This window comes from Hibiscus syriacus, unplaced genomic scaffold, assembly GCF_006381635.1.
Source record: "Hibiscus syriacus cultivar Baekdansim isolate YM2019G1 unplaced genomic scaffold, ASM638163v2 tig00109972_pilon, whole genome shotgun sequence".
Classification (NCBI taxonomy): domain Eukaryota; kingdom Viridiplantae; phylum Streptophyta; class Magnoliopsida; order Malvales; family Malvaceae; genus Hibiscus; species Hibiscus syriacus.
The window spans coordinates 2995697-3021828 of NW_024062543.1; the positions used below are offsets into that span (position 1 = coordinate 2995697).

The 26132-nt window shown below is 34.8% G+C and overlaps 2 protein-coding genes across 2 annotated transcripts; both read left to right on the forward strand.

Moving 5' to 3' along the window:
• Nucleotides 1-16257: 16257 nt before the first annotated feature.
• LOC120211570 (chlorophyll a-b binding protein 7, chloroplastic-like) lies at nucleotides 16258-17734 on the forward strand. Its single transcript, XM_039210079.1, has 5 exons — nucleotides 16258-16358; nucleotides 16493-16678; nucleotides 16794-16831; nucleotides 16914-17428; nucleotides 17512-17734. The coding sequence occupies exons 1-5, from the start codon at nucleotides 16297-16299 to the stop codon at nucleotides 17527-17529; spliced, it is 819 nt and encodes a 272-aa protein (XP_039066010.1). The 5' UTR covers nucleotides 16258-16296; the 3' UTR covers nucleotides 17530-17734.
• Nucleotides 17735-18594: 860 nt separating this feature from the next.
• Nucleotides 18595-25726, forward strand: LOC120211571 (phosphatidylinositol 3-kinase, root isoform). The gene is made up of 17 exons (XM_039210080.1): nucleotides 18595-18706; nucleotides 18928-19024; nucleotides 19120-19216; nucleotides 19867-20025; nucleotides 20116-20325; nucleotides 20627-20805; nucleotides 21090-21237; nucleotides 21856-21951; nucleotides 22548-22683; nucleotides 23307-23428; nucleotides 23564-23758; nucleotides 23867-24037; nucleotides 24112-24249; nucleotides 24580-24734; nucleotides 24888-25031; nucleotides 25197-25344; nucleotides 25440-25726. The coding sequence occupies exons 1-17, from the start codon at nucleotides 18595-18597 to the stop codon at nucleotides 25575-25577; spliced, it is 2445 nt and encodes an 814-aa protein (XP_039066011.1). The 3' UTR covers nucleotides 25578-25726.
• Nucleotides 25727-26132: the final 406 nt, after the last annotated feature.

Here is a 26132-nt window from a genome sequence, read left to right on the forward strand (position 1 = left end):
TGAAATTTTATTTTGGTCGGGTCGGGTCGGTTTTTTTTAAGTGTGATATTCGGGTCGGGTTCTGGTTTAGGGTGAAAAATACCCGACCCGAAAAATATATAATTTTACCTTATATATTTAGGAATAATTACAATAATAACCCTCTCTCTATATATTTTTTCCAATTAAGTCACTGTTTTTATTGAATAAAAATAATTTTATTATTATTTCGGGTCGGGTCGGGTTTCTAATTCATATATTAGGGTCGCGTCGGGTGAAACTTTATTTTGGTCGTGTCGGGTCTCGGATGTAGGTTCCCTTGTACTCGGGTCGGGTCGATTGGACCAAAAACCTGACCCAACCCGACCCATGGCCATCCCTAATTAGGATGATTTTAACTTATGATGTTTATTAGCATGATTTTTATAATTTATTGAAATGAATAATCAATCAATAAAATTAAAATTAATTTTTTTTAATATATTGCTACATGTAATTTATAAAACAAACTAAAATTAAGCAAAAAAAAACAAGAAGGGCAATCCTGTCATTTTATATTACTGAAATCAAATTCATCTAACATGTATGCGAACCAAACAAAATATGGAATTGGATTCCAAATCCTAACAAATTTCAATTCTTGACAGATTTCAATTCCTTCACAGATTTCAATTCCCTCAGAAACATTCTAACGAACCAAACGACACGTTAGGATTTTTAAAATGTAAAATACGAGAGGAAAAGAAAGATGAAGGATGAGACGAGCCTAACTTATAAAAACACTTTTTTAACATTTTATTTTTCTTGAACAATATGAATTATTAACATGGGAAACTATGCTTGGTCGATAAGAGTGTCTCTACTTTTGAAAGCAAAATGAGTGGCTTCAATCAAGGGCAGGTCGTTAATTTGACAGAATCTCCTTCAAATTAAAGCCCAACCCTTTGCACTTCCCTACGAAAAGAAGCAAGGAAAAGTAAAGAAAATGATGGTTGATTTAACAGAAACAGATTAAATTAAAAAATATGTAATGCTTTTATCTGTAATAATTAGTCATGTAATGGGATCCCATTGCAAAACCCGTAATTAGGTTTCGAAATTTTTTTAAGCTTTTATCTGCAATAATGCTGCTACCGTGCGAAAGAAACATGTATAAAGAGTTCTAGAAACAGCAGTTGATTACAAACTATAAATTTAAGGGTAAATTACATAATTCCTCACTGAACTGTATTCTCTATCCTAGTTTACTCACCGTGTTTTCAATTTTTTTAATTTACTCATTGAACTTCCTAATTGCTCTTGTTTTGATCACTATGTATTATTTTATTATTATTTTCGTATGACTTGGTATTTTTTTATTATAAATATAAAATAATTTAAAATATAAAATAAAAATAGAATGTAGTCAGACACCATCGCAGGCCGTCGTTGATCGCCGTATATGGTGGCCTTTCGGTCCCAAATATCACATGTCGCTTCCCCTCGACACCATGAGTCCGAATCCGACCTCCATTTAGTCAGAATTTACTCCGAAGTCCACGAATTAGAGATTGAAAGTAAGTCGAAATGTTTCAGTGGACATTTTTTCGGTGAAACAACCACCGGATTTGGACTTAGGGGTTGAGACGAACCGACCCAAGAAATTTGGGATCGAACGACCACCATCTACGACTGTCGATGGTGGCGTCCGTTCACCTTCTGTTTTTATTTTATATTTTCAATTGTTTTGTATTAAATTATAATAAAAATTTCATGTCATACTAAAACAATAATAAAATCATTCAGAATAATTAAAACACAAGCAATTTGAAAGTTCAATGAGTAAATTAGGAAAAATCAAAGTACGGTGGGTAACATAGGAGAGAGAGCATAGTTCACTGAAGAATAGTGTAATTTATCCTAAATTTAATATAAGAAGTAGGGGTGTAAACGAGCCGAGTCAAGCTTGTAACATCCCAAATTATGGGTTAGTGACTAAATTATAAAAATTTTAGAATTTGGTGATTAAAGTGGAAAAGTTGAATAGTTCAATGATTTATGTGGAGATATGTCCTAAAAGTTTATAGTAATTATTAAGAAAATTAAAGGACAAAAATGGTCATTTGACAAGAAAGATTTTTATTTCCATTATAAGATAAGGGAAACCCACGTGAAATTCATTTTCTCTCATCTTCCTCATCTTCTTCTCTTCTCCACCGTGGAGCATACAAGCAAAGGTGAGTTTCCTACTTACTTGATTATTTGTTGAATTAAAGGTTGGGTTTTGATCATTAGATGATAATTAAGCTTAAGGAAAGCTTAATTTGTTCTAAAACAACAAGATTAAAGGTATAAGAGAGATTAAAGATTTTGAGTTATTGAATGAAATCTTGAAATAGAGTTGATAAGTTGAATTTAAAGTTGAATTTGACTTATCATCTATGAGAATAAGAAGTTAGAAGTGTTAGAATTAAGTTTGGATAACATGAAAAATTTGGTATGATTATTGATTTCTATATGGAGAATAGAATTTTGAGGTTTAAGATGAAATAAATTAATATAAATTAGTTTAAGTATGTATATTTGAGTTAAGAATAGAAAATTGAATGAAACATGAAGAATTTAAGTTGTTATAGTGAATTTTCGGGCATGAACAATGATTTTCTGGGCTTGAACGAAAATTTCAGATTGTGCAGGCGGTACAGATACCCCCTAAATGAAAAATGGAATTTTGGTTCATTAAACCAGCGTAAGGAATTAACATCTAGTTTAAGGTTTAGGCTTCTGATAATTGTTTTGAAATGTTATATTTATGTAGATATTGAGCCTAAACAAGTTTCGAAATAATCAAAGAATTAGGATCGAATCAAAGCAAGGCTAAGGTGAGTGCAATTTAATTGTACTTATGCTATCAAAGAACATTGGCTTGCGATTAGCCAGTGATGGAGTTACTATGGTAAGAAGTGACTCCCAAAATGTTATACGATTGATATGATTCTTATGAGTGCATTTTAGTTTATAGGATTATAAGGAATTAGATTTGTGATAAGTATATTTCCAATAGTTATAGTGTATGGAGTATTGATTATAAGGATGTGAATGACATGAAATGTATGTATACTTGATTATATGTGCTATGTGATATGTCATATGTGAAAATTAAATATGAACTATAGGAAAGGATTATGTGATGTATATATGAACATATGTGAATAAAATATAACATGCATGTTTACATGAACACATGAGATATAATATAAGTTATATGATCGATTTATATGATTACATGCACATGAGATATATGTTACATGATATGATAAGTGTAACACCCCAACCCGTACCCGACTCGAATACGAGTCCGAGGTGTCACTTTGACTTTTCAAACTTTGACTCTTAAAGAAAAACCCCGAGAATTTAAAACTTCGTTTAAAACAAAATATGTTAATTTACATAAAAGAGACCACAAAATACAAACTCAATCAGAGTGCTCATAATTAACGACTTATTACATGTCAACACTCTTTACACAACAAAATACCTACTTTGTCGATTGCTTCTGATATGATATTCTAGTAATAATATTGTCCTTGCTACTTCTATTCTTGCTCTTCTCGTTTCTTGATACTTACGTGTAAATCACTTACACGCTAAGTCATAGACTTAGTGAGACAATAAATAAACAAGTAACAGTAGATTCATGAATATGCATTCTTACCATTTGATCATGATATTTCAATATGCATGTATATATTTCATATGACATATATAACCAAGTCATGCACACATGAAACTTACCTTTTTGCATCACTTTCACTTTAATTTATATTTCAATTGCCCATGTATATTGTTGTTGAGAACAAAGGTATGTGAGTACATTGAGGTTGTGCACTAATGTTGTCACCACAGCTCGTATAAATTCCCTCATGGGCACCGAACATTTGTTCAGTATTTGTCCCGAAGGACTGCTATATATGTCTCGTAGGACCACTACGTCTCGAAGGACTACGTCCCGAAGGACTACAATACCCTCGACTCTTAGCATGCCAACTATACCTATAGCTCTCGTATCATATACTATGGGCATTTATGATGAATATATTTCTCATCACTTGTTCTTTCTTTTCTGTCACATACCACATGTATGTGTAACCATGTATTTCATATCATATCACATGTATCACATATTGCATATTCATATGTCATTTCATATATTCACATTGGTCATGTCTCATAGTATATATCACATATGCATATAATCATGTATTCATGTACATGTAAGAAGCACATATCAATTAACATTTTAGGAGTCACTTCTTACCATAATAACTTCATCATTGGCTCATCGCAAGCCAATATTCGTTCAATAATATAAGTACAATTAAAATTGCACTCACCTTAGCCTTATTTGCTTTGATTCGATCCTAATCCTTTGATTATTCTGGAACTTGTTTAGACTCAATATCTACATAAATATAACATTTCAAAACAACTATCAAAAGTTTAAACCTTAAACTTGATGTTAACAACTTAAACCAAATTAAAGAACTAAATTCCATTTTTCATTTAGGGGGGAATCGATACCCCCTGAACATACTGGAATTTTTCGTTCAAGAGGGGGAATCGATTCCCATTCATAGGGTATCGATTCCCTCTACCTAGAAATTGTATTTTAAGCCCGAAAATCATCAATTCTTCATTCAATTATTCTATTTTAAACCCCTACCATGTCATTAAACTCATCTATTTTAAACTACCATTACTTAAACCAACTTATATCCATGAAAATCATCTATAACTTCAAAATCCTATCCTTCATATGTAATTCAAGAATCATACTCAAATTTTAATGTGTTCTAAATACAATTCTAACACTTCATACTCCTTAATTAACATAATGATAAGTCAAATTTAACTTCAAATTCAACTTATCAACTCTTTTCCATAATTTCATATAAAATCCCGTTTCCTTTAATCTTTTATAACTTATTCATCTTTTGATCATAAGACAACTTAAGCTTTCCTTAAGCTTAGTTATCATCTAATGATCAAAACCTAACCTTTAATTTAACAAATAACTAACAAATCAGAAAACTCACCTTATGTTGTGGCTCTCTCGTATGAAGGAAGGAGAAGAAGAATTCTCTAGATATTACTTCTTTCTTCTTATCCTTTTACCCACGTATATATCCCCAATATATCATATTTTAATTCATTTAATGGTTAAATGACCATTTTGCCCTTTAATTCATTTAATAATTACTAACAATTCTTCAAGATAAATCATTGAATTATCCAATTATTCTACTTTAATCACCAAAATCTGAAGTTTTACAATTTAGTCACTAACCCGTATTTTGGGATATTACAACTATCTCCCCTTAAGAAAATTCGTCCTCAAATTTTCATTATACAAAGAGATGGGGATATTGAATCTTCATGTCCTCTTCACGTTCCCACGTCGCTTCTTCCACCTTGTGATTTCTCCACAACACTTTGACTAATGGAATAGTCTTGTTCCTTAATTGTTTAACTTCATGGGCTAAAATTCGGACCGGTTCTTCCTTATATGTCAAATCCGATTGCACTTCTATTTCTTCTGGTGATATAATATGGGAGGGATCAGATCGATACTTACGAAGCATTGAAACATGAAAGACATTGTGAATTTTCTCCATTTTAGGTGGCAAAGCTAATTGATATGCCACTGGTCCCACTCTCTTAACGATTTCATATGGTCAAATAAACCGAGGACTCAATTTTCCTTTACATCCAAATCTCAATACTTTCTTCCACGGAGACACTTTCAAGAACACTTTATCTCCGATTTGAAACTCAATTTCTTTCTTTTTAAATCAACATATGATTTCTGTCTATATGAAGCTTTCAGATTATTCTGAATTACTTGAACTTTCTCTTCCATTTCCTGAATCAACTCAGGACCAATAACTTCTCGATCTTTAAGTTCATACCAATTCAAGGGTGTACGACATCTTCTCCCATATAAAGCTTCATAGGGAGCCATTTTGATGCTTGACTGATAACTATTGTTGCATACAAATTCAACAAGTGGCAAATATTTTTCCCACGATCCTTTAAATTCGATAACACAAGCTTTTAACATATCCTTCAGAATTTGAATAGTTCATTCAGACTGACCATCTGTCTGAGGATGAAACGATGTGCTAAAGTTCAGTTGTGTGCCCAATGCTCCATTTAAAAACTTCCAAAATCGTGACGTGAATCTAGGATCCCGATCAGAAATTATGGAAACAGGTACACCATGTAACCGTATAATCTCTCTAATATACAACTCAGCATATTTATCCATAGAGAAATCAGCTCGTATCGGAATGAAATGAGCTGACTTAGTCAACCTGTCTACAATCACCTATATTGAATCTCTTTTGTTCGGAGTTAAAGGCAACCCCATCACAAAATCTATCGTTACATTCTCCCATTTCCATTGAGGAATTGAAATTGATTGTAACAGTCCCGACGGAACCTGATGCTCAGCCTTAACTTGCTGACAAGTCAAACACTTAAATATGAATTCTGTAATGCCTTTTTTCATTCCCAGCCACCAATATCGACTCTTGAGGTCCATATACATTTTGTTTCCTCCTGGATGCATCGTTAATGGACTACATTGAGCTTCCATTAATAAATCATTCTTTAATTCATTAACATCTGGAATCACTAGCCTCCATTGATAATATAGGTTCCAATTAGTTTTCATCTCATAATCTGTATACTCTCCATTCTTTATTTGCTGTAACTTCTTTGAACACTTTTCATCTTTAGCTTGCAATTCTTTAATTCGATCCAACCATGATGGTTTGATAGTCAATTCTGCACAAATTGCACCATCTCCGCCTAATGATAGTTTAGCATCCATAACTCGTAAGGCTACAAACGTCTTTCGCCTTAAGGCATCCGCTACCACATTTGCCTTTCCGGGATGAAAATCAATCACAACATCATAATCCTTGAGAAATTCCACCCATTTTCTCTGTCTTAAATTTAACTCTTTCTGAGTCATCAAGTACTTTAAACTTTTGTGATCCGTATACAAGTAGCATTTTTCACCATACAAGTAATGACACCAGATCTTTAAAGCGAACACTACTGCAGCCAGCTCCAGATCGTGTGTCGGATAATTCTTCTCATACGGTTTTAATTGTCTCGAAGCATAGGCCACCACCTTGCTTTCTTGCATTAATACACATCCCAAGCCATTATGAGATGCATCACTATACATTACAAAGTCCTTGCCAGACTCAGGTTGGACTAACACTAGAGCTTCTGTCAAAATCTTCTTTAACTTTTTAAAACTCTCTTGGCATTCTTGAGTCCAAGTAAATTTTACTTCCTTTCTCAACAGCTTAGTTAAGGGTAATGCTATTATTGAAAAGTTTTTAACGAACCTTCGATAATAACCAGCTAACCCCAGAAAACTTTGAACTTCTGACATATTCTTTGGAACTTCTCACTCCAGAATAGCTTTAATCTTTTGAGGATCCACTCAAACTCCTTATGCAGAAATTACATGTCCAAGAAATGCACTTCATTCAAACAGAATTCACATTTAGAGAATTTAGCATAAAGCTTCTTGTCTCGTAAATTCTGCAAGACAATCCTCAAATGAGAACTATGCACTTCCTCTGACTTTGAATATATTAAAATATCATCAATGAAAACCACCACGAACTGATCCAAATAGGGTTGAAAAATTCTATTCATTAAATCCATAAAAGCAGATGGTGCATTCGTAACTCCAAATGGCATTACGATAAACTCATAGTGACCATATCTTGTTCTAAACGCCGTCTTTGGAACATCTTTCTCTTGAATATTTAATTGATGATAACCCGAACGTAGATCAATTTTTGAGAACACTGAAACTCCCTTTAATTGATCAAATAAGTCATCGATTCAAGGAAGTGGATATTTATTCTTGATAGTTACTTTATTGAGCTGCATGTAGTCGATACAGAGTCGCATTGATCCATCTTTCTTCTTAACAAACAAAACTAGAGCTCCCCAAGGTGATACACTTGGTCTAATAAAACATTTGTCCAGTAATTCCTGTAATTGAATCTTTAATTCTTGCAACTCTTTTGGAGCCATTATGTATGGTGCCATTGCAATGGGCACTGTTCCCGGCATTATCTCAATCTGAAATTCTACCTCTCTGTCCGGAGGTAAACCTGGCAATTCTGTAGAAAATACATCAGAGAACTCTCTCACGATAGAAATTTCTTCAATCTCTTTGTCTTTGGCTCTTACATCCACCACACTAGCAATGAACCCTTGACATCCTTGTAACAATAACTTCTTTGCCATCATCACTGAGATTACATTTGCCAATGGATTCCACCCTTCACTAAACACCACGATTTCTACCTCTTTTGGACTTCTCAACGTTACTCTTTTCAGTCTACAGTCGACATTAGCATAATAACGATATATCCAATCCATTCCCAGTATCACTTCTAATTCTTCAAAAGGTAATTCCATTAAATTAGCAGGGAATTCAATTCCCTGAATTCGTATGGGACACCCTCGACTCACCATATTTACCCGAGTACTGTGCCCTAACGGATTTGTCACTATCACCTCATTGTTAGTAGCTTCTAATTGAATGTTCAATTCTCTCACTAACTTACTAGTAATGTATGAATATGTAGACCCCGTATCAATCAATACCATAACATGTTTATCAAACACCAGAAAGGTACCTGTTATAATCTCCGGATCATCCTGATCTTCATTAGTCCTGAGATTATACACTCGAGCAGTGGAACGTATCTCTTGTTGAGCAGAGGACTCTAACTGACTTCTTCCTCTACCTCTACCTCTTCCCCTTTGGCCTGTAGAAATAGACCCCTCTGGCTGTGCAGATTTATCGACTACCCTAGGATAATCCCGAACAAAATGTCTGGTCTCCCCACATTTAAAGCAAGCTCCAGAAATCCTTCTACATATCCCAGAATGATTCTTTCCATAATGTGGGCATTGTCTGTCTTGACTCTGGTTAAATCTTCCAGCTCCAGATCACACTGATTGAGTTTGTCTGCCTCTTATCGGATTTGATCCTCTAGCTGAGGATACCACTAACTCCGATCTAGCTTGAGTTCGAGAACCAGCATCTCTGCCTCTTTTTGACGGTGCGAAACTCGAAGAAACACACTTTCTCTTGACTGTTTGAATCTTTGAATTTTCAAATCTCTCGTTCCGAGCTCTTTCTAGAGCTTTAGCACGGTTGACCACTTCTTGAAACGAAGATAAATTCAAGACAATCAAGATTTCCTTCAACCAAGGACATAACCCCTCTACGAACCACTCACAAGCATCATTCTCAGAAGAAACAAGCCCAGCTGCAAAGCGGCTCAACTTATTGAATTCACACTCGTACTCATATACAGTGTGATTCCATTGCTTCAGATTCATGAACTCTTGTTTCATTTGTCAAACAAATTTATCTCTGATGTACTTATGCTTGAACTCTTCTAAAAACAATGACCAAGTTACTTGATCATCAGACATTCTTAATGTAACGTTGGTCCACCAAATTCTCGCTTGCCCTCGAAGCAAGGAGACGACTCCATCCAGCTTGTCAGTATCGGAACAATGACGTCCCTCAAACATGATTTTCACATCATTAAGCCAAAGGTCCTCAGTAACAGGACCTTCATCAGCTTCCCCTTTAAACTCTGGAGCTCCTAAACCCTTCAACTCTTTTGTAACATTCATTTTTGGAGTTGAAGTAACAGGAGGTTGAAAACGCGTCAATACCGCGTCTAAAGTTCTAAAGAATACATCTTGATCATTCATAGGCACTCCAGAGGGTGTCTGTTCTTCACTCTGCCTGGCCAGGGCAGGTGAATTACTACTTTCAGCGGGTATATCATCTCCCACTTCATTTCTAGAACTACCTTGTATGGACATATATAAAAATGCAATCATATAGTTCTATTAGCACAACAATATACTTACTATTCCATCATATCAGAAGTTTTCACTATTTTGGTGGCATGTATACCTTATAAAACACTCTAGACACCAGTTTATGCTGAGAATCGACTAAACCTTAGCTCTGATGTCATTAACTGTAACACCCCAACCCGTACCCGACTCGAATACGAGTCCGAGGTGTCACTTTGACTTTTCAAACTTTGACTCTTTTAGAAAAACCCCGGGAATTTAAAACTTTGTTTAAAACAAAATACGTTAATTTACATAAAAGAGACCACAAAATACAAACTCGGTCAGAGTGCTCATAATTAACGACTTATTACATGCCAACACACTTTACACAACAAAATACCTACTTTGTCGATTACTTCTGATTTGATTTTCTAGTAATAATATTGTCCTTGCTACTTCTATTATTGCTCTTCTCATTTCTTGGTACCTACGTGTAAATCACTTACACGCTAAGTCATAGACTTAGTGAGGCAATAAATAAACATGTAGCAATAGATTCATGAATATGCATTCTTACTATTTGATCATGATATTTCAATATGCATTTATATATTTCATATGACATATATAACCAAGTCATGCACACATGAAACTTACATTTTTGCATCACTTTCACTTTAATTTATATTTCAATTACCCATGTATATTGTTGTTGAGAACAAAGGTATGTGAGTACATTGAGGTTGTGCACTAATACTGTCACCACAACTCGTATAAATTCCCTCATGGGCACCAAACATTTGTTCAGTATTCGTCCCGAAGGACTGTTATATATGTCCAATAGGACCACTACGTCCCGAAAGACTACGTCCCGAAAGACTACAATACCCTCGACTCTTGGCATGCCAACTATACCTATAGCTCTCGAATCATATACTATGGGCATTTATGATGAATACATTTCTCATCACTTGTTCTTTCTTTTCTGTCACATACCACATGTATGTGTAACCATGTATTTCATATCATATCACATGTATCACATATTGCATATTTATATGTCATTTCATATATTCACATTGGTCATGTCTCATAGCATATATCACATATGCATATAATCATGTATTCATGTACATGTAAGAAGCACATATCAATTAACATTTTAGGAGTCACTTCTTACCATAGTAACTCCATCATTGGCTCATCGCAAGCCAATGTTCGTTCAATAATATAAGTACAATTAAAATTGCACTCACCTTAGCCTTATTTGCTTTGATTCGATCCTAATCCTTTGATTATTCCGAAACTTGTTTAGACTCAATATCTACATAAATATAACATTTCAAAACAACTATCAGAAGCCTAAACCTTAAACTTGATGTTAACAACTTAAACCAAATTAAAGGACCAAATTCCATTTTTCATTTAGGGGGAATCGATACCCCCAGGGGAATCGATACCCCCTGAACATACTGGAATTTTTCGTTCAAGAGGGGGAATCGATTCCCATTCATATGGTATCGGTTCCTTCTACCTAGAAATTGTATTTTAAGCCCGAAAATCATCAATTCTTCATTCAATTCTTCTATTTTAAACCCCTACCATGTCATTAAACTCAACTACCATTACTTAAACCAACTTATATCCATGAAAATCATCTATAACTTCGAAATCCTATCCTTCATATGTAATTCAAGAATCATACTCAAATTTCAATATGTTCTAAATACAATTCTAACACTTCATATTCCTTAATTAACATGATGACAAGTCAAATTTAACTTCAAATTCAACTTATCAACTCTTTTCTATAATTTCATATAAAATCATGTTTCCTTTAATCTTTTATAACTTCTTCATCTTTTGATCATAAGACAACTTAAGCTTTCCTTAAGCTTAGTTATCATCTAATGATCAAAACCTAACCTTTAATTTAACAAATAACTAACAAATCAGAAAACTCACCTTATGTTGTGACTCTCTCATATGAAGGAAGAAGAATAAGAATTCTCTGGATATTACTTCTTTCTTCTTATCATTTTACCCACGTATATATCCCCAACATATCACATTTTAATTCATTTAATGGTTAAATGACCATTTTTCCCTTTAATTCCTTTAATAATTACTAATAATCCTTCTAGATAAATCATTGAATTACCCAATTATTCTACTTTAATCACCAAATTCTAAAGTTTTACAATTTAGTCACTAACCCGTATTTTGGGATGTTACAATATGTGAGTTTACATGAATAAATGAAGAATGATATAAGTCATATGAAATTATCCACATGAATACTTGCACTTATGATACATGTGATATGATATGAGATATATGATTACACATACATGTGGTACGTGACAGAAGAGAAAGAACAAGTGATATGAAATGTATAAATGATGATGCCCATGTTATATAATACGAGAGCTATAGGTATAGTTGGCATGCCAAGAGTCGAGGGTCTACGCAGTCCTTTGGGACATATACAGTGGTCCTTCGGGATAAATACATAGGTCATTCGGGATAAATTTCATATGCCACTCAGTGGGACTTATACGAGATGTAGTGACAACATTAGTGCACAACCTCAATGTACTCGCATACCTTCAGTTCTCACAGTGTACATGGGCTAATAAAAGAGATTAAATATAATATATATGATGCATATGCTTTTGATGGTATGAAATGTTACAAGAATTATATGACGATATATGTTTCTATTTGATATGAATTGTATGAAATAATATATGTGTTATGAGTCATTGTATCTGTTATAAGAATGAGATATAATATATATGATAATATCATAAGAGGTTATATGAACAAGAGATAAGAAATATGAATGATAATAGAGTATGAATATGATAGAGATCATGATAATATTGGCATATGCACATGTATATATTCTGTTATGTGAAATGTTTTATGATTTTTATTATATATTTATATGCCTCACTAAGTCATCGACTTAGCGTGTGATTGTTTTACACGTAGGTTTGGAAAACGGAAAGAGAAATAAAGAGGAACAAGACATGTCAGTTCTCCTTACCAAAGATCAGATCAGAAATGTAGATATAATTGCATGTATTTTGTTATAAATAATTTAGTTGGCATGTAATAATATAAAAAATTTGTATTAGATACGCTCTGATCGAGTTTTGGAATGTTTTAAAGATGTATTTGTAAATGGAAATTTTATACGAATGAAAGCTTAGAATTTTATGAGTTTTATACATGTTTTGTCGAGGTACTGTAGCAGTAATGTAGTAGGGGAATCGGTACCCTGTAGCAGGGTATCAGTACCTTATTTGTAATCTGGAAAATTTAACATTTTTGGGTACTGTAGCAGGTTACTGTTCACGGTATTGTAGCAGGTTATTGTTCATACCGTATTTTACTGTTCATAAAACGTATATTTTCTTAAATTGGTTATAACAAACATAATTCAACAATATATTATCGTATTTTCTTAAAAAGAGTTCAAATATCTTGATATTAATAAGAAAAAGGTTTTGAAAAGTCAATGTGACATCTCAGACTCGTATTCGGGTCGGATATGGGTTGGGGTGTTACAGAGCTCGAGTATTACTGAGCTCGACTCGACTCGAAATCTCTGAAATGGAGCTTGACTCGAAAACTCGCGAGCTTAAAATTTTTAAGCTCGGCTCGAACTCGAAATCCTGAACTAAAGCTCGTGAGCAGCTTGAAAAGGCTCGAAATGAAAAAAAAATCTTAAACTTAACTAGTTGAAGCCTCAAACTCAAATTTGAACCTGAATCTTAAATACACGAGTCTTACTGTATTTTTTTAAAAAAAATCAACACATAAATGTTAATATTATTAATATTTTAAAAAAAATCTTAATATATTATATTTTCGAGCTTCTCACGAGCTTTTTGAGTCGAGTATCAAGTAGTTCATTTCGGCTCGTTAAGAATTCGAGTCGAGCTTGAGTCCATTCGATCCGAGTATTTATCGAGCCTTGACTGAGTTGTTCGCGATCTGTCTCGTCTCATTTACATCCCTAATAAGAGGGGTCAGAGCTAACAAAGATATCTCATAATTACGTTTTAGGAGGGGAAAACATATAATTTTCACACCTATCTAAAAGCTTTAAATAAATGTTTAATATTAGATAAGGACTCAAAGTGCAAATTTCCCATTAGTCAAGAGGGCTAAGGCCCCATTTGGAGTCGTGTGGTTAAAAGGGTATCATGTACATGAGTTTTGTGGATTTTGTTTAAAAAGATTTATGAGAATTTTGGTTTGTTTTTTAAACTCGATTTTAAATATAATAGAAGTTTTTATAATTATGAGATCGAAAATTAAAAGAAGATCGTATTATATATTTTTATGTCAAATAACAATTAAATGGATATTTATGAAATATATATATTGTATGTGATAGGATCGTCTTATCAATGAGTTTTCATAATATTTAGCAGAGAATCTATTATATATTATCAACCATGAAATTAAAGAGTGTTCAAGTAAAAATTGTGCCAAATACATTTTTCTCCAAAGGACTTTAGGTTATTTTGATTTGGATGTTCTAAGGTCCGGAAATACTAAAATAGTAAGACTTACAAGTCCAACATTACTAAGGTTTTTTCAGTTTGGTCCTTCTAGGAAACGAGTATGAACTCTGGGTTGAATAGATTGACCCAATCCATAAAGCTCATATGCAGCCCTACAAGTTAGGACAGCTAAAAGATTGGATATATGATCATATATATTTGGATTTAGAGTGGATTTGGATTTATTTTATTTTATAAGATCAATTTAAAAAAAACGAGTTTTGTGAATAATGAGGTCGGATCAAGTTTGAGTCTATGATAAAAATCTCTAATCTGATATGAAATAATAGTATAATCATTATATATATTTAGATATAATTGTTATAATATAACTTTTTCTCTCTCTCCATACATATTTTAATTGGCAAAACTTTCGAGATAATGTTCTCGAATTTTTTATTTAATGATATAACGTACTCCCAAGATTAATTGCTCAAATAGGGTGAAATCCACAGTGTTGGCCGTAGGTCGCCATGCCTTCCGGGCGACCTTCCATCCGACCGAGGCCATCCGACCGAGGCCATCCGAGAGCATCCGAGGCCATCCAAGAGCATCCGAGGCCATCCGACCGAGGCCATCCGAACGAGCTATGCGAGGGCATCCGAGGGCAACCGAGCGAGCTATGCGAGGGAATCCGGGCTACCGAGCGAGGGTAGGTCGCCATGCACTCCGGGCGACCTACCCTCGCTCGGTAGCTCGGATTCCCTAGCATAGCTCGCTCGGTTGCCCTCGGATGCCCTCGCATAGCTCGTTCGGATGGCCTCGGATGCTCTCGGATGCTTTCGGATGGCCTCGGTCGAATAAACAAGAAACATGTATGACTAAATTATAATTAAACATAAATACTAAACAGTGGCTAAAATAACATGTTTACAAATTTCATGGCCAATTTCGAAAATTAAGGAAAATATATAAAACACATGAAATCAGTGATTAAAATGAAATAACTAAAAACATTATGATCAAAATGAAGCATACACAAACTTGACAGAATAAACAACTAGTGACTAAAATATAATTATTAAAATATACATGCCTGAAACAAAACATTAAAAATGTCACTAAATGATTAAACAAATAGATTACAAAGCATAGGGGACCGAAAATGCTATTATCCCCTAAATATTAAAACACACGTATGAGAGTGTAAAGTTGTGAGGACCAAATTTGCTTTTAACCCAAACAATTATTGTTTGATTGTTTCTCCCATGGATCACCTGGTGACCTTCATTGGTCGCCCAGAACACCCGGCGACATTCATTCGAACTGTAGCAAACACCCTATCCCAACAATTAATTGTTGGAACGCGTTATCTCGTGAATTTTTTTTTCTCACAACATTATCTCGTAAATTCAGCCTATTTTAATTAGGTCTTTTTTTTTCAAATGAAATGAAAAAGACGTGTGTCGATTCGAGTGTAAATTTTTACTCCAAAATTTGAATTGAACTTTTAATCGAATTAAATCTTTTTAAATTTATATTAGGTGAATGGGGTGATAGTAAATCACTTAAATCGAGTTTAAGTATGTCAAAAATCCGATCCGATCCGGTCCATGTGCATCCTATAGCCAGCCAATGCCGTGCATTGCCATTGATTTTTTTTTTTTGGATTCTCATGCACGAGCCACACAAAAATGCAAAGTGAACCATCAACTGGAGATTTAATCCGAATAAGCACAAGCATCCACTAAGGCCTTGGTATCAGATTCTGCTTGACACATGGCAACCCACAAGCTGCTTCCATATCTACTCCCCTTATCCTTTAAGATAAGCCCCTTCATACATTAACATATCTCACCCCTAAACGAGAAATTTGACCCTCCAACCAAGAATGGCCTCCGTTTATGCTTCCTCGGCTATTGCTGCTGCTGCTGCCATCTCACCCCCCTGCAGGCAAGTTAAAATCAAACCCTAACTTCAACTGTCATTACAACGATGATGGTTTACAAGTTTTTTCATGTTATTTGTTGTTGTGGATTCTGTTGATCCTTTTTTGTGTTTTGATTGTTGTTGTGAACATGTTTCAGTTCCCAGAAGACTGGATCAGTAGTGGGAACAACGAAGGCGTCTTTTCTTACTGGAAAGAAGGTTAGATCAGTGAGAAAGTACGCAAAACGCGCCGCCGCGTCAACGGTTCCGGTGTGCGCTGCCGTTGAGCCCGACAGACCCCTTTGGTTCCCCGGCAGCGTTCCTCCTCCGTGGCTGGATGGGAGGTTCGGTCACTTAAGACCACCGCTTTATGCCCTACATGCACTTTCAGTGCCCTATATGTACTCATTCTTGTAGCGACAATTCTTTTAACGTTTCATTTGTACCCTTCTGTTGCAGTCTTCCGGGTGACTTCGGCTTCGATCCTCTAGGCCTCGGTATGATCTTAATCGACTCACGTACACTCAGTAAACGTAATTATTTGAATTCATGTCGTAATTATATTTTTTTCTCTAACAGGATCGGACCCCGAGACATTGAGATGGAACGTACAGGCGGAGCTTGTGCATTGCAGGTGGGCAATGTTGGGAGCTGCAGGCATTTTCATCCCAGAGTTCTTGACGAAGATCGGGATCCTAAACACTCCTTCATGGTACTCGGCAGGCACCGAGGAATACTTCACCGACACCACGACTCTCTTCATCGTCGAGCTTATTTTCATCGGCTGGGCCGAAGGGAGAAGATGGGCCGACATCCTCAAACCAGGGTGCGTAAACACCGACCCCATCTTCCCCAACAACAAACTCACCGGGACCGACGTCGGGTACCCCGGTGGCTTGTGGTTCGATCCTCTTGGGTGGGGAAGTGGTTCGCCCGAGAAGATCAAGGAGTTGAGGACCAAAGAGATCAAGAACGGTAGGTTGGCTATGTTGGCCGTGATGGGCGCTTGGTTCCAACATATCTACACCGGCACGGGCCCCATCGACAACTTATTTGCTCACCTCGCCGATCCCGGTCATGCCACCATTTTTGCTGTAAGTTCAGGCCGGTGATGCTCCACTTGGATCTATTTGATTGTTTAGTTGGATTTAGATTAAGCGTTGTTTTCTCGTTGCAGGCTTTCACCCCTAAGTGAGAAAGCGAGGAGGAAGGAAGAACCCTAAACGCCATTAAAGTGTTGGAGAAAATTGAATGGTCACACACCCTTCGTCTAGCTTGCAATGAGAAGGAAAGATGTGTACGGGGATGTTTGTATCAGTAGATAATTGTAATGCCTATGTTCAGTGATGTACAAATACCTTTTATGAAATTAGACTGCAATGAATATTTTTCTTCAGGTTAATCCTTCTATATAACTTATAGTTTAATTAATTTAAACTCATCAAATCACCTCGGTGATATAATTATGAACAAATATTATCTTATAATCAATTCAGAATAATGAAATAATCAATTAATCATTTAAATTTTTATAATCGATAAAAAATATTTTATAATAGAGAAGATAATTTACTTGTTTTACCTATTATTTTAATATATTATTTAAGATTATAAGAACTAAACTACCTCAATGTTTAAAGGAATTATTGTTATCTCTAAAGGTATTATGTTTGCGATATTCTCAAATGAATTGAGAGTCTTTCGAACATATATTATATTGTAACCACTCTTAGATTAATAAAAAAATATATCATTAAAAACTACACGATTCAAGTGGACTTCGTGATAAATGAATTATTGTTATTCTTGAGGACCCGAATTCAAATATCATAGATGCCAGAGGTGGAGCTTTAATATTGAAAGGTTAAGAGTTATATTTTGAACAATTTTAATTTAGTAACTTAATACATTTATTCAACGGGTCTGGTTTTGTTTCTGGGCCGAGTCCTCATTGGACCCATTTCCTTTAATTAAGACCCAATAATAATTGTTGTTTTTTATTAATTAAAAATAAAATAATAAATAGAAAATCCATTTCCATTTTCAGTTTGAGTTTCAGTTGGGTCGTCTTCTACGCGAACTCAATCTCTTTTCATTCTTTCTTTGAAGTTTTGGCTGGAAGCTTAGACTTACAGGGAGATATATATGGATATATATCTAAAATAAGACTTCTTCTTTTAAAAATTCCATTAGTTTTCATACTTTACTGGTTTCTAAATCCGAAAATTCAGGGCTAATCAAAACCCTAGAAAAAGATACAATGAGCAGCAACGAATTTCGATTCTTCTTGTCTTGTGACATCAATCTTCCTGTCACTTTTCGCGTCGACAGATTGGAAGGGACTTTGCCTTCCACGAGTTCTCCCAATTCAGGTTTGACTCCAAATTCAGTTAATATGGCGAATTTGAATCTTTTTTAAAAGAAGGAAAAAAATTGTCAATTTCTAAGTCATTTTTCTACCCGATTTGTACTGGAAATTTTGAAGATAATTTCACTATTATAGTTCGTAGAACAAATTTGGAAGTTCTATGTTGCAGCGTAGTGAAATTTTTATTTTTCTAGAGGATTGGTATAATTGTTTATTGCCTTACAGGAATTGATTCCATTACAGAGGAGAGGCAAGCAGAGCTCTATGTGGAGTGTGCATTGTACATTGATGGTGCTCCGTTTGGTCTTCCAACAAAAACAAGGTTTTTCATTTTTCTTTTTATGGAAAACCAAAAATTCCCTTTATTCAACTATGTGTTTGAAGAGACAGGGAATTGATATCCCGTTTTGATACCAGGTTGGAGTCTGCCGGACCCTTGTATTGCTGGAATGAACTGATAACATTGAGTACAAAATATCGAGACTTAACTGCACACTCACAACTTGCTTTGACGGTTAGTAGGAAAAAAGTTATTGCTTGCTTTCCCATTGCATTGATCGGATGCTTTCAAGTTGAATTCTGTTTTTGTGGGCTGGTAAAATGAGTCACCAGTGTGAACAAATGGAGCCAGGGAATATTATTTTTATACTCTTAACACATTCTATCCCAACTTCCTCCTTTGATTCTTTCTCGGCATGCGGGGAAAAACCTTGTGTCTCTTTTTGTTCAGGTGTTTTTTATGTTCTGAGAATTATAGATTTAGATTTTCTCAAAGCTTTTAAATTATTGGTCACCAACATATCATAGTCTAAACACAACCTGCAAAAAGTTAGCTTTTAGAGATGAGGTATTTAATCTTGGGATTGAGTTGAAATGCCCCTGAGGTGTTACATGGATATGTGCTATGCTAGGTGTTAGATTTCCTTTGGTATTTTTAGTACAGATTACCTAACTCAACTGTTTTATCAGTGCTCAAGATTTGAACTTATAGATTTAGATTATTACTTGCATGGAGATTTTAGCTTTTTTTTATGAGAATTTCTGAAACTGATGTTATTATGCTTTTTATAATAACCTTTGTTTCCCTCCATCTTCTTTAAAAATAATATTTCGGCATTCCCTGGTTTGGCCTTTTACTTATTGCCAAACTCTTGGAATCTTGAGGTTTGGGACGTTTCATGCGGAAAAGATGATGGATTAATTGGCGGAGCTACGATTCTTCTGTTCAATAACAAAATGCAACTCAAAACAGGGAAGCAGAAGCTTAGGCTGTGGTTAGGAAAGCAAGCAGATGGATCGTATCCAACAAGTACTCCTGGAAAGGTTCTGGTTGCTGATGCATAATGTTTCTGATTAAGTATTTGGTTATATAGTTACACTTTTTAATGTATATGATAATATATCTCAATATAGGTTCCCAGGCATGAGCGTGGAGAGTTGGAGCATCTAGAAAAGCTTGCAAATAAGTATGAAAGAGGACAGATTCAACCTGTTGATTGGCTAGATCGACTCACATTCAAGGCTATGGAAAAAATCAAAGAAAGGGAAAGCCTGAAAAATGGAAGCTCTCATTTATATTTAGTTGTTGACTTCTGTAGTTTCGAACATCGAGTTGTTTTTCAGGTATGATCCTGATCTATGATCATCGTATAACTTATTTTCTACTGACCTTTGTAGTGAATCTGAAATACCTTAGGCATTTAAGAATTTGAAATTTATCTTCTTATATCCTTTCAAATGTATAGGCATGTTGAATCTTAACTAATTTGTGCGTAGTCTGTCCATTTATTTGTTTGTGCATTTTATTTATATAGCAGGCTCTCAATTTCATCTATTCAACCATAATATAAAGGAAACTGTATTAACCTTTCTGTAATTTTATATCTTCCTATAAGAATAGTCCTAACTTTATTTTGTTTTGCAGGAATCAGGGGCCAATTTCTTGTTACCATCTCCAATAGCTTCATCAAATGAACTGGTCATTGTGTGGGACCCTGAAGTAGGAAAGATAAACCCTTCTGAGCACAAGCAATTGAAGCTTGCAAGGAGTTTAACTCGTGGAATCATTGACAGGGACCTCAAGCCAAGCTCTAATGAAAGAAAGTAAGTTTAAAAACATCTTGAAGCTTCTCCTATCATCCAAAATTTTCAGTTAGGCTGGTTGTTTCTTTCTAGCATGCATACTATCATTGAGATAGAATGTTACATCAATTTGTCTGATTCTGCATTGAAATTTATAGTTTTGTGGCAAGTGTTTGCTGAAGTTTGGTGGGCATGTGGGGTCAACAGCTCTATTACAATTGTCATTGCTGGTTTTGTCATTCTTACGATATGTGTTCTTCTAAGATTTTATTCAACTGAATTGCGTTTTTGTCTTTAATTGTAAGGATAATACAAAGAATTTTGAAATATCCACCTACAAGAGCTTTGAGTGGAGATGAGAGGCAGCTCCTTTGGAAATTTCGCTTCTCATTGATGTCTGAGAAGAGGGCCCTCACAAAATTTCTTCGATGTGTTGAATGGAGTGATGTTCAGGTTTGCATTTACCTTTTGTTCTTGCTTTCTTGTGTATTCCAGTTTCTGGTCTAATGCATGGAAAACTGCTCCTTGATTATTTTTGTATCTCTCGTCTTAAACTTTCAGTTTCTTCTAATTCATCTTTGCAGCATCTTCTAATTCGATTATGTTATCTCATCCAAATATGTGGCGCCATAGAGTCTACCTTGAATATTTTCATATTATATGAATTCTGTTTTTGATCCGTTTTATCGCCTTTTATTTAATACTGGAGTATCTATGGAGTGTCTTAGAGTCTCCATTCTTTATGTCCATATTTTAAGAAATCTTTTTTTTATTAGATAAACCATATAATATTTTCAAATTATAGAAAGATGTTAGGGAAGGACTTCAGAAGAAGGAAACTTGTTCTGTGTGATATGATAATTCCTAAAAGGATCTTTTTTCTGTAATTGGTAGGCATTAATGCACATTAAGCTCAGATTTGCAGGTCTGAGTGATAACCTTTTGTGGCTTTGACGCCTTTATCTACCTACTGTTTGTTCGTTTAATATAGATGCTGAACCAAAAATAGATAGACACTATTCTATTTAAACAAAAATGATTATACTTTGAGTTAGGTTCATTTGTCTGCAGGAAGCAAAGCAGGCAATAGAACTTATGGGCAAGTGGGAGATGATTGACGTCTGTGATGCGTTGGAGCTTCTATCTCCACTTTTTGAAAGTGAAGAGGTATGTGGTAAGATTAGAATGTTTTTGTGGGGATATCTTTTGGAACTTCTGTTAGAATATGTTACTGTGTAAGATGCCCTTAGATCTTAGGTTGGTTTTTTACTACTTTATTAACATTATAATGCTCCAGAGTTGGTTTTTTGCCAACTTAATTTCCTTTTAAATATTTCAAGTGATTTTGACCTTTCTCCACATTCTACTTCCTTTCCCCTATACGCTTTTCTCTTTACACATTATAAAGCTGCTGCTCTCTTACTAGAATGTCTTTTTTGTGTAGCATCCTAATGTCACAAAACTTAGTGCATGCCCATACAGTGTCTAGTTTATGTCAGTTACATTTGATGTTGGGGCACAATGAAATTTGCACCATCTGCTGCTTGTACCAAAATCTGTTATTTCATTCTTGGCTGATCCGGAAAGAGTCTAGCTGAAGTATCCTTTAGCATTTGTCTAAAGTGTAGGTTGAATTAGAAAATATATAATATCTCACTCCATTATTCTTACGGCATTTTGTCTACAGTGTAGATCGAATTGGATAATCTATAACATCTTTGTTCTGAAATATTGATTGTCCAAGTATTGAGCATTCTTAACAGGTTCGTGCATATGCTGTTAGTGTTCTTGAAAGAGCAGATGATGAGGAGCTTCAATGTTATTTGCTTCAACTAGTTCAGGCACTTCGATTTGAACGCACTGATAAATCTCGGCTTTCTCAATTCCTTGTGCAACGCTGTATGTTGGATTATGCTTTTGCGAATGTACTGTTTGTGTATGAACACAAAATATGATGCTTTTTTGCAGTACAATTATTGACACTTTTTTCCTTTTTAAAAAAGAAAAAGAAAAAGAAATTGCTATTTCTTTTCCTTATGCTTTTAACAAATTTCAAGGCTTACCTATCTCTCTCTCTCTAAATTCTCAATAATTGTCTTTGGCAGAGCTTTCTTTTCTTTCAAAACCCTACAGCTGAATGCTCTCTCTCTTTCTCTCTCTCTCTCTCACACTTAAACCTTCTTTTGCTCTCCTTTCATTCTGTAGCCCGATACTTTCTCTCCAAAGGAAATATATTGTGTTTTGTCCTTCTATTTTTGGGGAATCTGGTATAAAAGATTGGAGATAAACATTTTGATTTACCCTCTTCTTCTTAGCTGAATATTTTTGGTTAGAGTGATTCATAAAAGTTACTCTATTTTATTTTCTTGGCTCTTGAGATTATAAGGTCCATGTACCATTTTATTCAGTAAATTAAAACTTTTGGTTGAAATAATTAAAGTGGAATTTATCTTTTTATAAAAAAATTCAATAATACCCTTAATCAGTTGGTAGCATCTGAAAGTATTCTTGAACTTTTACAGCTTTACGAAATATTGAATTGGCTAGTTTTCTACGGTGGTATGTTGCTGTGGAACTTCATGATCCTGCTTATGCAAAACGATTTTATTCTACCTATGAGTTCCTAGAAGAAAATATGATGAAGGTATGAGCTCCAATTTTCCATGACTGCATATCACCATCTACTTTTCTGTTTAGGAATAGAAATAGTCTGTACAATCATTATAAATAGTTTGTCTCATTGCAAATTACAGTAACATTTACCATCATGTTCTCACAGTTGACAGCTGGTGTAAATGGAGAAGAAGATGGTTTTAAAAAGTGGCAGAGCTTGGTGCGTCAGACGGAACTGACAGCCCAGTTGTGTTCTATAATGAGAGATGTGAGGAATGTGCGTGGCAATACACAAAAGAAGATTGAAAAGCTTAGACAGCTCCTTTCCGGTCTTCTTAGTGAACTTACTTATTTTGATGAGGTATTTCTTTGACATGAATTTTCGTGCTATAACTATCCAAGGCTCCTATGAACAAGTGTCTACTTGGATTGACAGAGCTACCATAACTATATTTTAATATTGTTTCAGCCAATTCGGTCACCCTTGGCTCCAAGTGTCCTTATCACTGGAATTGTGCCTTCAGAATCATCAATATTCAAAAGTGCATTACATCCTTTGCGACTAACTTTTCGAACAGCCAATGATGGACAATGCATGGTCATATTTAAGAAGGGTGATGATATTCGGCAAGATCAATTGGTAATTGACAAAGATCAGAAAATGTGTAGACAATCCTTCATGTGGTTAATGTAGCTGGTGTATGGCTCCTGTAGGTGGTTCAAATGGTGTCACTTATGGATAGATTACTGAAGTTGGAAAATCTGGATCTGCATTTAACTCCATATAAGGTACTGGCTACTGGACAAGATGAGGGCATGCTGGAATTCATACCATCCCGTTCTTTGGCACAGGTATTATACTCTCCCTAAATGACGCTTCTTCAATGAGGAAAGTACAGTAGCAATGAATAACATTCACTTTTTTTTCCACCCCCCCACATGTTTAGCTGCAAAGCTTTGTGTTTTTTTCCTACACATGCATACTCTATAAATACTCCAACTAGTGTGAGTGTCTACCCAGTCCAACTATAGTCCGCAGTCAATGTAGGGTTTCAAGTTCCCTTTTAGGACCGTGACACAGCCTTTGTGAACTATTAATACTCGAGGTTGATGTTTTTTTGGTCATAGTGTTAATAGAGATGTTGCTAAGGACATTTTGGATGTATTTCTTTCCTTGTGCAGATTCTTTCAGATCATCGTAGCATTATAAGCTATCTACAGAAATTTCATCCTGATGAACATGGACCATTCGGGATTACAGCCACTTGTCTCGAAACCTTTATAAAAAGTTGTGCTGGCTACTCTGTTATCACATATATACTGGGAATTGGAGACAGGTGAACTTTTATTTATCTATAATATTCAAATAGTTCCTATGCACATTGCTTTTTTCTTTTTGCCAATAAATTTGCAGGTTGACATCTAATATTAGCCTTGGATTTTCCTTATTTAATTTGCAATTTCTGAAGATGATTCTTTACGGGTTGCAGACATCTTGACAATCTTCTGCTAAGAGATGATGGACGCCTTTTCCACGTTGATTTTGGTTTTATTCTTGGCCGGGATCCTAAGCCATTTCCGCCACCAATGAAACTTTGCAAAGAAATGGTTGAAGCTATGGGTGGAGCAGAGAGGTAATTTATTCCTCCTTTCCCATTTTCTTTCCCTTTTTGCATCTCTTGCTCTGATTCAGCTCTTTTACATTATGCTTACACATATATGTTCATGACCAAGGAAATTTAAATGATTTGCTGCGGCATCGAGGTGCATAAATGGTATTTCCCCCCCTCATTTTGCAGCCAATACTATACGAGGTTCAAATCCTATTGTTGCGAAGCATACAACATTCTCCGTAAATCCAGTAACCTTATTTTGAATCTTTTCCATCTCATGGCCGGTTCCAACATTCCTGACATAGCATCTGATCCTGAAAAAGGCATCCTCAAGGTGGGTTTCTTTATGTTCTAAATCTGATGATCATCTGTTCTTATTTATTTGTTTATTGTTTTCACCCTTTTCGACGAATTCTGTTGGTGGTATAGCTCCAAGAGAAGTTCCGGTTGGACTTAGACGATGAGGCCTGCATACATTTCTTCCAGGATCTTATCAATGAGAGTGTTAGTGCTTTGTTTCCTCAAATGGTTGAGACTATTCATCGGTGGGCTCAATACTGGCGCTGATCCTAAAAACAAACTTAGGGGAAACAAGTTGTCTGGAGATCGAATTCGGAATCGGAGAAAACTCGATTCATCTTTTATCATTCTATTAGTTGTTTAACTTGTCAAAAAGTATGTTTACTTAAATCTAAATTATTGTAAATTATGGTTCCTATTAAAATTTTTGTGTAAATCGAAAACTTAAAAAAAATAGTTCTGGTATATAATACATGACAAGTAGATTTTTAGCATATTTCCAAGGATATTTGTCACGCATTTATAAATGATAGAACAGCACGAAATAGGTTGAAAAGCAATGGATGCATTGGGGTTAGGAACTAAGGTTGAAACAGTGGAATTAAAAAGCCTTAAGGATGTACTAGTTTCAAAGAACAACAAACAATTATAAAAAAAACGAATTGTTTTGATTACTAATTTTTTGGAAGTTATAAAATAATAATAAAATTTATGCAACTATAATAAAATAATTACTACAATGTTATAATAAACATAAAGTTTGATAAATTTAATAATTATTTGGTGAAGTCTTTGTACTTTTTTAAAAAATCAATATAATTC

Excerpts from the sequence above, each read along its gene's own strand:
- LOC120211570 (XM_039210079.1), top strand. The coding sequence starts at position 16,297 with ATGGCCTCCGTTTATGCTTCCTCGGCTATTGCTGCTGCTGCTGCCATC. Across the intron at positions 16,679-16,793 it reads CCTCCGTGGCTGGATGGGAG|TCTTCCGGGTGACTTCGGCT; the intron begins GTTCGGTCACTT and ends CTTCTGTTGCAG. Across the intron at positions 16,832-16,913 it reads CTTCGATCCTCTAGGCCTCG|GATCGGACCCCGAGACATTG; the intron begins GTATGATCTTAA and ends TTTCTCTAACAG.
- LOC120211571 (XM_039210080.1), top strand. The coding sequence starts at position 18,595 with ATGAGCAGCAACGAATTTCGATTCTTCTTGTCTTGTGACATCAATCTT. Across the intron at positions 18,707-18,927 it reads CACGAGTTCTCCCAATTCAG|GAATTGATTCCATTACAGAG; the intron begins GTTTGACTCCAA and ends ATTGCCTTACAG. Across the intron at positions 21,952-22,547 it reads CACTTTTTGAAAGTGAAGAG|GTTCGTGCATATGCTGTTAG; the intron begins GTATGTGGTAAG and ends CATTCTTAACAG.